Consider the following 14,050-nt stretch of genomic DNA (forward strand, 5'->3'; position numbering starts at 1 on the left):
AGAGTATTTTTATCTTGAAAGCTTGCGTTGATTTGTCTCATTCATGCATATTTAGTGTTTACAAACTCGTCAGAAGACATAGGAGCTGTGTTCCTGCTGGAAAAGCAGTGGAACACGTATGTTTCTGTAAGATCTAGCTAACTATATGCTGTGTCTGTTTGTCCCACTCTTCCCCTTCCCCTTTTTATCCCATGACTCCTTGAGTCCATAGGCTGGGAGCCTCTGGTGGCTTGTGTTTTAGGGGAGGGCTGTGAAGCTTATTCTCATGTTATGTTTCATCTTTGGTTTAGCAGATGTTTTGTTGCTGAACAATGCTCTGACCTATCAACTCATCATAAAAAATAAAAATGAATGTTTCCGTGGCTAGGGTGAAGGTTATATTGGGTTTTGGCATCAAGACTCACATGAATTAGGTGTTTGCTAGTCAGAATCCATTGTTTTATGAATAAAGGATGATGCTAGTTTGGTTGTATTAGGGTAATGGTGATGTCCAACTGTTAGCAGTACTTTATATGAAATTCAGGTCAGTAAGGAAAATCAACACAGCATGTCTTCCTGGTTCTTTTTATAAAATGGCAGCAGGGTCACAAACATTTTGATTTTGACTTTTTGTTGGCAGAAAGTGTTTCGTGATAAGTATTATTGCATTCACCTAAATTATTTTTCTTAATTCTTGGGGTTTCAAAATAGGCAATTTGTGCTGTTGTTAATGCATCCTGTACTCATTAATTTGAATTACTTTCAGTTCATGCAGTTGTTTCTATTGCATCTAAAAAATTCAGCCTGTGGTACTGCACTGTATTCTTAAAATTTTATCAACTGAGTCAGCTAATGGGCAGGAAGGTTTCTGCTGCCAGTACCTCTCATACCCTTTAACAAGTAGGAGGCCTTTGAGAGAAGAACAGCTGTTTACTCACAGAACCTTCCTTTTTCTGCCAGCTTCCTAATACATTATCCATGAGAACGGTGTTTTATTAGTGTATTCTTTTAAGGGAATAAAATGAGCCAAATGGTTCTAGTGTTGATCCATTTGCTACTGACAAGTGGAAATATTTGTCAGGAACATGAGGAAAGGTTTTAATCTCCTTTTGTCTGCTTATGGAGGATTTGTCTTTTCTCTACTTCTTTTACCCCCATGGAGCAAAAGAGAGAGTGAAAAGGAATTGCAATTGCTTGGGAACACCATCTTCCTTCACTAAGAAGAGAAGCTTCTGTGGCAGAGTGGTTTCCACCCCCTGTCCCGTTTGATTTTGGGAGGAAAAATGATGTAAACCATATGAGGGGGAACTGTGATAATTGGAAGGGTGACAAAAAATGTTTGGGAAGTGGAAGTATGCTAGTGTGAGCCATTTGCATACGTATGGAGATAAGCAATGCGAATTCTAATTTAGAGATACGTCCCACATCCTGCTGGTCCCCTTTGACTAAAATATTTCTCAATGAAGTAAGACTGTCTTTTTTCTTCAAATGTTATTTTTCGTTCTGTATTTTAGATCTGGGTTCTTTTTCCCTAATTGACCTTTAAGTATGTTGTAAACTAACCCTAATTCACACAAGACTAAGTTAAGAAAAGGTTTTATGTAGAAGCACTTTAGGGTTGGATTTGGTTTTTTTGTTGTCATTGTTGTTGTTACAGTATGCATGTAAATGCAGGATGTCAAGTTTCATTTGCTTGCACAATTTTTCCTTTATTGTGCTGTTGCACAATGGCAGCTTTATTGACTGAAGGGTAGAAGAAGACGGGTAGAAGGGTATACTGAGGGTCTTCGCTGTTAGTGTGTTTCTAAATTGGTTTCTGTATCCTTTTTAGAACTGAGGGAAGATGGTTTCCAGCCTCCAAGCTATTTAGTGCAAGGAGTGAAGGCTTTACTTACTGCTTTAAAGTTATGGATGAAAAAAGAAGTAAGTATAAGTGTTGTTTGCTATTTTGGTGAGCTCTGTTTTGATTTAGAACTAAGTGAAGGTCTATGCCCTTTTAAAGTTTATTTTTATCTGTTAATGAGTACTGAAAAAGTCTATTGAAAGTATATACTGCTGATTTGGGGAAGAATCATAATGACAATTTTATATTCCATGATGCTAATAAAGTCTGTTAGACCATTTAATAAGCTCAAGTATTGTAGCTGATTGAAGTAGAATCTTGCTTTTTACCTCAGGATGGGATAAGAATGCCAGAGGATAAGGTGATAAGATGGGGCTTTTTGTAAGAAATGTGTTTATGTAGTCAATCCTAGGCTGAGGCAGTGGAGGGATGGAATGCCATGATGTTTAGCTTCTTCCATTCATGTCAGTGGTTTGGAAAGCACATTTCAGCTACACCTGCTGAAGAGTAGGTTTAGATTCAGATCGAGGAATATTAACTTCAATTGAATACTGTCCTTGCTCAACATTGATTGACTCTTGTGAAATCATAAGTATGCCATCAGTGCTGGCTTTGCTGGTGCTCTTCTCTTCAAGAAAGCTTGTTTGTTTTGGCACAGAACTGGGTCTGGTCTAACTCCATGTGTTTTTTCATGTGTCTGTGCTTATAAGCCCTCTTGGAACTGGTGCTCCTGGGAAGTGCTGTTCACTGACAGGCGGTTTGGTTCTTACTGAGGGTATTAATTCTGGTTTGTTGCTGCCTGTGATGATTTGAACTGGCTCTTTGAGATCTCTCAAAGCTCTTTCTGCCCACAAGTTCTACTTGTAAGAGAATTTACTATACAACACTTATGACAATTGCACAATGCTGCATCCAACAGTATGAGCTTTGTGGAAGTAAACATGAGGTGCAAATGCAGAAATGGTTTTTACGTGTGGAATGTGCTGGGGTCCAGCCTGTGTAGCATTACTGATCCCAGATGAAGCTCTGGTGACCCTCTGAGTTGGTTCTCCAGTGTCTCTTCGTCTCTGCTGTTCAGAATGAAAGCTTGCTAATGTGTAATGTAGTAGTGTTTACAGGATGCTGGGCCTAAGCTGTTAAACCATGTGTGAATCCAAGCTATCTCTGCATCTGTGGCATGGATAATAAGCAAGCTAAGTGATCAGGCTACTGAACTGAGATCAAACATAGCCTATATAAATTCTTATTGTGATTTGAAATTGGATTCAAATTCCTTTTTTCTAGATTGCTGTAGTATAGTATTGTAGCATTTGTATACTGTCTAGTAGCCCACTAAGTATTTTGATTAATACTTCATGTGGAATGTGATATGTTTTCTGCTTTTCTGTGGAAGAGAAATCAATTGCACTTGCTGCATTCCGAATGCTTGTTAATGAGGCCTGTGAGTATTCCCAAACCACTGGATGAGCAGACACACCCGTTGTGGGTTTCACCCCAAGACAGGGAGGAAAGTGCAGAGCATCAGTGATTTAGCCACAGTGTTGTCTGCTGTCCACCAGCTGTCATGTTTCATACCCTGCATCCATCTTTTCTGGCTACTGCCTTGTACACGAGCCAGTCTTGTCTATGCGGCAGACCTTGTGGGTGATAGCTTTGTAGCTGTAGGCAGGTGAGGACAGGAGGAGCTTTGTACATTGCTGTTTGGTCTGCTCATGCTGAGGATTTCAGACAGTTTCTGAAAAAGGAATGACAACTGTGTGCTCCCCAAATGAGAGCCCTACTCATGAGGTTTCACATTTGTGTCATGGAGTATGTCTTTCCAACGTAGGTGAATTATCTTAGAGGATTGTTTCGTGCCACTTTCTAGAGAATTTCAAACTCATCTTCTTTTGAAGGAGGGAAGTAGGAAGGACTGAATGGTCCTAAAATGACCAACAACTTGATGGAAAAATTATATGGTTTAGTGACAGAGGTGCTGTTTTCTCCAGGGTGAATGTGTAGAGGTGATACATTCAGAGAACGAGCCATGGTAAATAATAGCAGCTGATTTAATCTTCCCTGTAGAATTAGAGGCACTGAAATGAATGATTATATCATGATTGTATGTTGATGTTGGGTTTTTCTGGGAGGGGGAGAAAGCATTTGTTTTAATGACTGAGAGGAAGCCAGGTTCAATGAAATGCACATACAGTATTGAATTGCTTCTAGCAATCATTTTGCTGCTGAATCTCATTTTTGAAATGTGGCTAGCTGAAAGTGTTTGGGATGTTTTTCCATTTAAATAGTTGATTACAGGAATTCAAGTCAGTCATTCTAGCTTGTGTGTTAAGTGATGTTTTATCTGTTTAATCCTAAGTAAAAGTGTTTTGAGGGACCTTTAAGCTACATACAAAATATTTTTTGCTACATCTAACTGTAGAATGTTTGGATTTTTGTTGTGTGTGTGTATATATATGAAATCTGTCTCTGATAGTTTCAGAGGATTAAAGAGAACATAAACTCTTACAGCTTTCTGCATTTTTTTATAAAAAATGGGTATTTTTTCTGAGTTGCATTTTCCAACCTACTACATTATAAATAAGCTAAAAAGGTAATTTGTAGGAATTAGATGTCAGGAAGATGTCTCAAAACCTGCATCTTGGTTACTCATGATTATTCTTGATTTGCTCTTGCGATTTAATTTTTGTTGGGGTGAAATTGCCTTAGTCTTAAGATGTTTTTAAAGTTGTGACTCTAATGAATGTCAGAAGTATTGCTCTATACTGACCATGGTAAAGGGAAAATAGGTGATTACTGTACTGAGGGTAAAAAAAAATTAAGTGGTTGTCAGTATGGCTTTGTCTTATCTCTTCTTTGGATTCTTGGAGACGTTGAGAGATATCTGCTGACTACTAAAGCTTGGACTGGAAGCTACTGTGTGTGTGTATCAGTCCTGGCAGTTTGGAGTCATTATTACAGAAATGAATCTGGTTTTTCTTTTACTTTTATTTTTTTTCCCTTGTAGTTTTATTTCATACTATTTCTGCTTTTATCTGGAAAAAAACCAAAACAGCTAAGTATCTTTTCTTCCCCCTTTGCATACAGCTTGTAACAGAACATGCCTTTGAAATTCCAGACAACATTAGGCCTGGGCATCTCATCAAAGAGCTCTCTAAAGTGATTCGTTCTGTAGAGGTAAGAACGGAGGCAACCCTACGTAAGCCTGCAGGAAATAAATCTTTGAATCAGGGAACTCCATAGTAGTTATGCTTCTGTTTGACCATATTCACCTTTTAATTTATTTAACATTCATTTAATAATAGAACATCAAGAGGAAAACTGTTGGGAATACTAAGCTATGGGTATTTCAGATAAAGAAAATGGATAGTGAACGCTTTATGTACTTTTTGTTAATTTTTAGATTTTAATGGTGAAATCAGTTGTAGGTTAGTATTTCTAAAATGTAGTTACTTATAACTATTTAAAATAATTACTGTTAATGTGTTGTTAGAGATTTTAATCTGAAATTCTGTGCATATTCCATACTCCTATTCACTTGTTTGTTACTTCAGGTCCAGTTGTCATCTCTTCTGCTCACTTTTGTGTTTTGTGGCTGTTTGTTACATAGTCAGTGGGGGAGGGTTTCCCTTTTGTTTTGGTTTTTTTAATTCTCTCCCATACCAGTGTTCTGCTCCTTTATTCCTCAGTGATTATTGATTCTTGAAAAATTCTCATATTTCTATGTGAAGAGAACTGATCTGAGGGGATGTGATCTGTTGTGTACAACACATGTCTATCCTATGCTGCCTTCCTGAATAAAACCTTGTGTTTTGTTGGCACTATCATTGTGGAGTAGCACAAAAGCCTCAAATGGGAAAGAGGTGTGCAGTAGAACTAAACTTTGGACATCAAATCCAAATGAAATATGTAGTATTTCTCTAAAAGGTCTAACAATTTTCCTTACATAATTTACATTTAATTAGATTAATAAGAAGCAGCACTTAAGCATGTGGATTTATTCCTCTGAGACTATTCTGAAAAGTGCTTTTAATTACAGGAGGAAAACAGCAAATTAGTTAAAACTCAGGGAATTCTTGGGGTGTCTCCAACTTCACGATCTTCACATGAGACAGCTTCCCCTCACCACTCCAGACGAAGGGTGAGGAAGCTGCGAGACCATGCTACCAAAACTCCTTCTAATCTGGACATCCTGGAACTCCACACTAGGGAGGTACTGAAAAGGCTGGAGATGTCACCATGGGAAGAGGCAAGTATGAAGTCATGTGCAAGGAAAAACAAAACCAGAGTAGATTTCTAATCTATGTTGAGAAGAAAATGGTTTTAAGATGCATAGGAATACAGAGTAGAACTCTTTGTCATGTGAGATATGGATAGGTTTGGTTCTGGTTTCTTTTGATTTTTCCCGGTAGGAATATCTCTTTTCCTTGATAATTGTTTTGTGGAGGTTCCTTCAACATTTTGTTTCCGAGGGTGCCCTGAATCCACTACCCACTTCAAGTACAGTTTTTGAATTAGGTCTGATGTTGTTGTCAAGTGGTACTTTTAATCAGTTCTGTGAAGGAAAGGGAACTTGGAAATCCTTGGCTTGGTGAGGCTCTGAGCCAGCTTGCTTCTCTGTGTTTTTACATAGCTGTTTCTTATAGTTTAGTTACTATAATTGATTAGCCTTGGTTTTTTGGTCATGTTCCTATTTCCTTTATTACTGTACCTACCTACCAGTAAGCCTCAGGCTACCTTTGGTCTCTGTATTGGGGCTGAGGACTTTGTGGTTGTATTGCAAAAGTATCATGAGGCAAATGAGTGAAATGTAGTATCTTGAAAAATACTTTTTTTTGAGGTTTGATGATGTTATTTCAAAGAACAGCAGCAGAAGCTGAAGGGCTAAGAGAATGGAAATAAGTAGCTTTCTGAGAATAAGAAATTATGACATATTTAGTTGGGACAGGATGGACTGTCATAGTGGAGATATAATTATTTGGGTCCTTATGTTGGTGTTCATAACGCATGGAACAAGAGACATTCATTTAGCCCCTAAAGACATGAAGCTGAATTTAAAATTTACCACAAATAGTTAACCCATGCAGTTCATTGCTCCTGAACAAATGTTTAGGAGTATCAGTCATTGTCCTTCAATGTAGAAATAAAAGGATCATTATCAGTATGGATTTGTAAAAAAGAAAAATTATTTTACATGGTCCTAGTTTGGGACGTAATTGTATTGCTGATTGCTTCAGAGTATATCTCAAATGTAAATTGCTTTCAGCTAAAAAAGTTCTGCTTATGGCAGGTTACTTTTCATTACTGATGTTTTGCTGTGCTCTAAATCAGTTCTGAGATACTAATTTCAGAGAAGCACATACCCAATCCAGGAGTTGCTGTAGCAGTTCCAAGCCCATCTTTCAGCTGGCCTGTCTCTATTGGTATTTCTCCAAAGGAAACATAAAAGGAGTATTATAGGAAAGTTGTATTTGTTTTAGATGCTTCAGGAGAGTATAGATGGTTCAAGGAAGGAGAAGGTGCAGTCGTCTTCTGAAGTTCTTTACATCCCAACATGTTTTGTCTGCGCTTTTTTCAGTTGCTTATCCAGGTGGTAACCATCCTAGTAATGAATTTGATCTTTTATGGAGTGCAGAAAAACAATTGAATTCATTGGAATGAATAATTAGCAAAATTGGTTTTACTTCTTTAGGATATCACAAGCTCAAAACTGAATGGGAGGTTTAACAAGCCGTTTCAGCCCTCTTCTACAGTACCTGAATGGAGAACGAAAGACAATGATCTTCGCCTTCTGCTGTCAAATGGAAGAATAATTAGGTATAAAGGATTGATTGTGGATAGTTTTTCCTGGTCATTATGGTCTGAGTATGCTAATTGTTAATATTTCTAGTTGTAGAGCTCTAAGTTCTTACCAGTAAGTGTCGGGTTAGGAATACAGAAGGAATGTCTGTGTCTGCTGTCCCCTAGTGGAGCCACAGTTAGGGAGTGAAGAGGAAGGGGGATTCTTTGCATGTTCCTTTGTTACAGCATTTCATTCCGTTGGCTCAGTGGAGTCTGTACTGAAGGGAATGCTTCAAAGTAGAAAAAGTTATGTATCTGTCTATTAGAGTGCTTCTCATTAAAAGTACTCTGGTGTTAAACTTGTATCCTTATGGAAATGACAGTTACGTAGGAAGTAAATGGGAATACCTACAATTCAGAATGAAGAGATGAGCATAAGACAACATTACTGTTATATCTTGAGAGTGTGTTGTAAATAATAAAAGGAAAACAGTTGCTTAAGGTTTTTAAGAGTAACATGACTTTTTTTTCTTGTGAGAAGAGACGAGAGACGTCCATTTACAGATCGAAGTCTTTACACAGCAGATAGTGAAGATGAAGATGACAGGACAAGGTCGAAAAAGACAGCTGTGAAGGTAGAAGACCAGCCCTCAGGATGTGAAGGAGAAGGGAATGCAGATGCCCAGAAACCACTGAACAGTAAGATTGTCTCCAAGTCTTATCAGTTGAACATTTTGATGGCCTCAGTGAGGGTCTAACTACTGTTAGTTAGTCTGACTGAAATATTACAGCATATGAAGAGGATAAAGAAATAAATTAGAGGAGTAGTATTAGAAGTTACACAGAACATTTCTCAAATATTATCTGTCCACTGAAGAAGCTAACAGAATAGAGATGAAAAGTAAAACTCATCTTTTTATGTTAGTGCTGTCTTGAATGCTATGGACAGCATTTTTCACAGCGGAGGTTTAATTGGCGTTCTGAATGAGTATTTGTTACTCTACGTCTGCTTCATAATGTAAGAATGCTGATTTGATTTTGTTTTTAAAACCAAAATATACCTTATTGTGAAAAGCTCATCACATCATTTCACTGTAGAGAATGAAAGATCATATTTGTAGATAATTTTAAAGCTATCTTGTATTTCACTTTTTCTGTTCCATTTGACAATTTCATACTTGCTTATACAATTTTGTATGTTTTACTAATGAATTGCTTTATTCCATACAAGTGATAAGACATAGTTTAGCATTAATAAAATCTTACACTTCCAACCTGCAAGGTTAGGAAAGAATTTAGGTAATCTGTAAAGCACTTTAATCCCACTTTCCAGTGCTTTAAACCATCCTTCACTAGGAACTAATCTTTTCTTGGTCTTTCTGTGGCCTCAAGCTCTCCTGCCAAGTGTTCAGCAGTGTATTAGTAAAGTATCAATATTGAATGCCTGTTGCCAATGCCTACTTTTAACATCACTATCTGTGTGCAGATAGAATTAGTCCTTGACACAGCTGTTCAGCTCTCTGCTTAATTGTAGGTCACATGCTTTCACAGTAGAGCTTACAAGGGCTCAGGAGGTATGTACTAGGAAACTGAAGTCAACACTTAAAATAAGACTCCTCTAGAGACTTACAGTTCCCTGAGTTTCCTGGACAACTGTCCATAACATTTGACTCTGCTGTCAGCCTGAATAAAATATTTAATTATTTTCATTTATAAAGCAAACTATAATCCCTGTTGACTGTGCTTCCAGATGTCACAGAGGACAGTATTAGAAAACCTGCACATGAATGAGGTCTTTCTTGGGTATTCTTGAAACAACAGGGCAAACAGCTTGTTGAGTGAAGGCTTACTGTAGTGTTTTTCCACTTCCAAAATTAAACTAAGTAAATCAAACTAAATTTTTCACTTTAATCAAAGATTAAATCATACAGAGAAATAGTAAATTTTCTTCAAAATCGTTGCTCTTATTTGATACAGAATGAATATGGCAGTGAGTATCCAAATGTATTAAATGTACTTAGAACTGGAAGTGAATGTTGAGATTGTTCTTCCAAAAATTGAGTGCTCAGGACTATTGCTGATATTTTTAATTGGGTATTGAGCATCTTCAAACTTCCCTATTACCTATATGTGATCATTTTACCTTAACTGAGACTCTAGGGAGAGGGGTAAGGTATTGTCTGCAGAGAATTCCAGAGAAGGAACTACCTGTTCCTATAACAGCTGCTGACTTCCATTGTTCTCTCTGGGATTGAGGCCAAGAGGAATGTCCACAGACAGATGCCTTTAAACAGATCAAGCTCTATCTAGCTTTGTGTGTCATGCCAAGATGATGGTTTTAAATGGTGACCCAGAGGTATCAGAGAGACAAAGATCAAGTGCTGTCCTTAATTGAGCAAGGTGCTTTGTGTGGATGAAGAGAAGGTGATTTGAGATTTTTCTAAATTCACAGTGTCTTAGCCTGATCTCACAGATAATGACTACTCTCACTCACCCAATTTCAGGAGTATTCCTCCTGGTCTCTGAAGGCATACAGAGCCATAGATTTTCTTGGAAAAGACAGTAGTCTAAAGGAAAATTCTTTTGATCTCTGAAATTATATTTTCTGTATTGTTCGTGCTATTGCTTATCCTAGAATCTTGTTTGCCTTTTTGAAATGAGCCAAAGGCATGAGTTATCATCAGAAATCCCTCAGGTTGGTTTGAGCTGCAGTAGTTAAAAATATTAATTTTATTGTTGTATGTTGAGCAATAATTTATCTAGCTTAATTTCCTATACAGTGGTGTTGCTCATTTAATGTGCTTGGATATTCCTTGTGGTTCTTTCTAATACTATCTTTAGTTATAGTCTTCTCTAGCTTCTGGTCCCAGCTGTTCAATTCACTCACTTTCTGATAATAAGTCTCATTCTTAGCTTTCTTCTGACTCTAAAAATAATTACCACTGTGTAGTGTTTGGAAATCAATAATATCCCTTAAAATATATTTGGTGCCTAATTGTGATGTTTGCCACAGTCTTCAATAGGAGCAAACCTGTACTAGAATTGCACTGTATATATGGTTACAGGTACATCCTTTATTCTTGCATAATTATGGTTAGGAAGAATTGTGTTCTGTTTATGTGGTTTCATATAAAACTATGCTGAAAACAAACCAACATTTCAATTTTACTTGTCTTCATTCCAGAGTTAATTTCTGATCTGTGTAGCTTTACATTCAGCATAGTTTTGTATGAAACTACTAATCCTTTAAAAGTCATGTTTCTTTCTTTATCCCCTATTTCCTTGACACACAGTCATAATTTTTTTATTCTACCTTGCTTTTCTCCAAAAAACTTGTGCTACCTAGGCTGCAGATTGTCATCTTTAAGGAATTTGTACTTAATCCAGATTTTTGCCAGCAGCTGTGACACAGGTATACATACAGCTCACTGGCCTTGAGCCTTGGAATCCAAACACTTAGAAATGTGTTTCCTGCTTGTGGTTCTTTGGGACAAATGCTGTCTTTTAAGGGTACAAGCTGTTGAGATCTGCTCTGACTCCAGCCTGTACACAAAAGCAGAACTGCCCAAGGTGCCACCTCTGGAGTAGGTGCTCTGTGGGAGAGAAGAAACACAAGCTCCTGTTGCATCTGATTTCTCTTCCTGTCTTTATCTGCTCAGTTGCTTGAGGAGTCTATTAGACAACTCACTGTAGTTCTAAGCAAACTTGTGAACCAGATCAGTGTGTGCATTTGCCTTTGTTTACAGACTGTTAAAAACTAAATATGTGTTTCTTGGTTTTTGCTTCAAAAATAATTGTTATTAACGTAGTAAATCTTGTGTCTTGTATTTTAATTCTTCTCTCTGCAGTGTTCTTTGAAAGTGTGAAATCAGAACTCAGGAACGGATCCTCAGAGTACTCTGATATTTCTGATTCAGAAGAATCTGAGCCTGATTGCACTACACAGGTACATCTAGAAAAAAGCCACAGAAATTAATGATGCAATTAAATGTAATTTTGCTCACGTCCTTCACATTTATCTGGTCAAAGTTTGTGTTAAAGCAGCAATGACAAAGTATTCTTGTTCAGATTAATATCTCAAACAATGTTCTGCTTCATTCTTAATTTATTCTAGTGTTGAGAAAAAAGATGATAAGATATGCTAACCTGAGCCAAGTTTTATGATTTCATTGTCATTGGGGTGGGGTTGGCAGAGGATGAGCCCTGCTCTGGAGCAAGCAAAGTCTGAGAAAAGTCAGATCCTAATTGCTTTATTTATTTCTTTAATAACAAGTCTAAATTTTATCATTCGAATTATGATTATCTCCCACACAGTTTCATTTTAGAGCATTCATTTAGAAACAATCTTACAGGTATTCAGTTTTATAAACAACCTGAAGTGGCTAAATCCTATTCAGGTATTTTAGACTATTGGAAATAGATGGGAGTTCTCATTTGGGAATTTGAGGGTCTAAATTGTGGTGATTTCTTCAGAACTAAACAAAATATGAATGCACACATATGTATAGAGATTTACAAATATATTTTAATACAACTTCTAGAATTTAGAAATGTGTATATATCTATAAATAAGTATTTTTTCATTTCATTAATTTTCATTGCAAATTGGGTTTGTACTTAGTAATTTAAATTTTTATTGGTTAGCAGTAAGGTGAAGTGATTACCTCACATTTTTGTTTTGTGCTTCTGGAAGGCTAGTGCCTTGATCTTTATTTCAGTTGTCAGCCTATTATAAGACTTTACAAGAAGTCTTTAAGTTCCTCCTCTTTCCATGGTGGTTGAGATTGTGTTTTTTTTTTTTTTTTTTTACTTGATGTCTTTCATCATTACCTAATCTAGATGTTGGAATAAGTGATAGGAACCTTCTGGTTTCCTAAACTATATTGCTAGCAATTTTGGCTCACAAGGCTTCCTTTTCTAAGACAGAATCAGTAGTTACTCAGAGGTGATATATTTCATCTTCACAGGAGAATGTTTTATATTTATGCTATACTTACTCTCTTAGTTCTTTCCATATTCTCCTGCTTTTTAATTTCTAATAGTATCTAATGGAATAACTTTTCTGCATGTTTAAATTTGTCTTTTGTAATGACATATCCAAAACTAATTCTCTTGGTAGCACCTGTAAATCCTTTTAACGTTTTTATATTATACTGAAGATGATCTTAAGAAAAGAATACCTTTTTTACTAACACTGAATTATAGTTATAATTTAATTGCCCATTTGTGTCTCTTTCTAAGGGTCAAAGATTAGGAAGCTGCTCATGTGAATGAAACTATTGTATAAAAATGCCTCTTGGTGATGAAATGCACTTCATTCATTCCAGTTCTGTTTTGATGATGAGGATAGTGATGTCAGTCTTTAAGGACTAGGACTGCTCCATGTTCTGCTCTTCTGTTTTCAACACTTCTGCTGAGTGTCACATATATTCCTTGGCTTGAAAAAAAAATTGTGATGTTCTCTGTACTTGTTGAAAATAGATTAGTCTGAATTACCAAGATGGAACATATGTACTGTAGCCCTTGCTTCGTGTAAAGGCATATTGAGTCACATATGGTTGCTCCACCTTTGAGAAGCTCCTGCCCATACAAGCTGTAATCTCAGCAGGAGCTGAAAAGCTCTTTCATTCATGAAATGAGGCTGTGCCTCTGTAAGAGAGGCAACAGCTGTTGTGTCTCTGTTCCTGCTGTGTTCTGGATTTACCTGAGAGCATCTGTCATTCATCAGAGATGGTGCTGTTGAAAGTTACATTTTGTGAGAGCAGGAACCAGAAGCAGTTTTCTGGGGCAGAATGTGTCCTGTTGTATATAATAGGCATCAATTCTGTCTGCTGCTTGGAACCATACTTCTGTGGTTTTTCCCTGTACTTGGATATTGAAGATAAGAATAATTAATGCTCTCATTAAAGAGAATGCAGTGATTTGTGTATGGTGTAATGTGTGGTGGTTTGTAAGAAATGGATTTTGGAGATGCTTTCTATATTGTGGAACATGTACTTATCAGCATTACAAAATTGGGATGTATAGCATCTCAACCACTATATTCAGATTAACTGCATTCTGGATACTATAAGAATATTTATATTTATATAAATATAGAAAAAGTTGGACCTCAAAGCTTTTGAATTCTTCACTTAGCATAAATTAAGATAGAGTCTCCACTTAGGAGGTCTGGTGACCATTCTGTTTCCTCTTGTTTCAGCAGAAGGATTCCTCCACAGAGGAGTCAGAAAGCTCAGGTGAAGAAGAGAAGCAGGAAGTAACATCAAATTTCAAAGAGGAATCTAAGGTCACAAGAGACCTTTGTCAAAATACCCAGAAGCCATCCAGAAATGAAACTCCCAGTAAAAAGTAAGTATATGGTGGGCATTTTTTATAAACTGTTAGACCTTTTAGCATGTATTTATGGTTTTACTTTATAGCAATGTAAAAATCAGTCCTTCATAGGTT

At 36.8% G+C, this 14,050-nt stretch overlaps 1 protein-coding gene across 1 annotated transcript in view; it reads left to right on the forward strand.

The window, feature by feature from the left end:
* Positions 1-14,050, forward strand: part of KDM7A (lysine demethylase 7A) — a gene marked incomplete at its 5' end in the record, with an annotated part of 38,624 nt that overhangs the window by 15,581 nt on the left and 8,993 nt on the right. The window contains 7 exons of the mRNA XM_008642422.2: positions 1,811-1,902; positions 4,907-4,996; positions 5,859-6,068; positions 7,512-7,636; positions 8,142-8,299; positions 11,449-11,546; positions 13,803-13,951. Of these exons, the coding sequence (XP_008640644.2) occupies positions 1,811-1,902; positions 4,907-4,996; positions 5,859-6,068; positions 7,512-7,636; positions 8,142-8,299; positions 11,449-11,546; positions 13,803-13,951 (922 nt within the window). The remainder of the gene's footprint in view (positions 1-1,810; positions 1,903-4,906; positions 4,997-5,858; positions 6,069-7,511; positions 7,637-8,141; positions 8,300-11,448; positions 11,547-13,802; positions 13,952-14,050) is intronic.

The sequence above is a fragment of the Corvus brachyrhynchos genome, unplaced genomic scaffold, assembly GCF_000691975.1.
Source record: "Corvus brachyrhynchos isolate BGI_N302 unplaced genomic scaffold, ASM69197v1 scaffold209, whole genome shotgun sequence".
In the NCBI taxonomy this organism is placed as follows: domain Eukaryota; kingdom Metazoa; phylum Chordata; class Aves; order Passeriformes; family Corvidae; genus Corvus; species Corvus brachyrhynchos.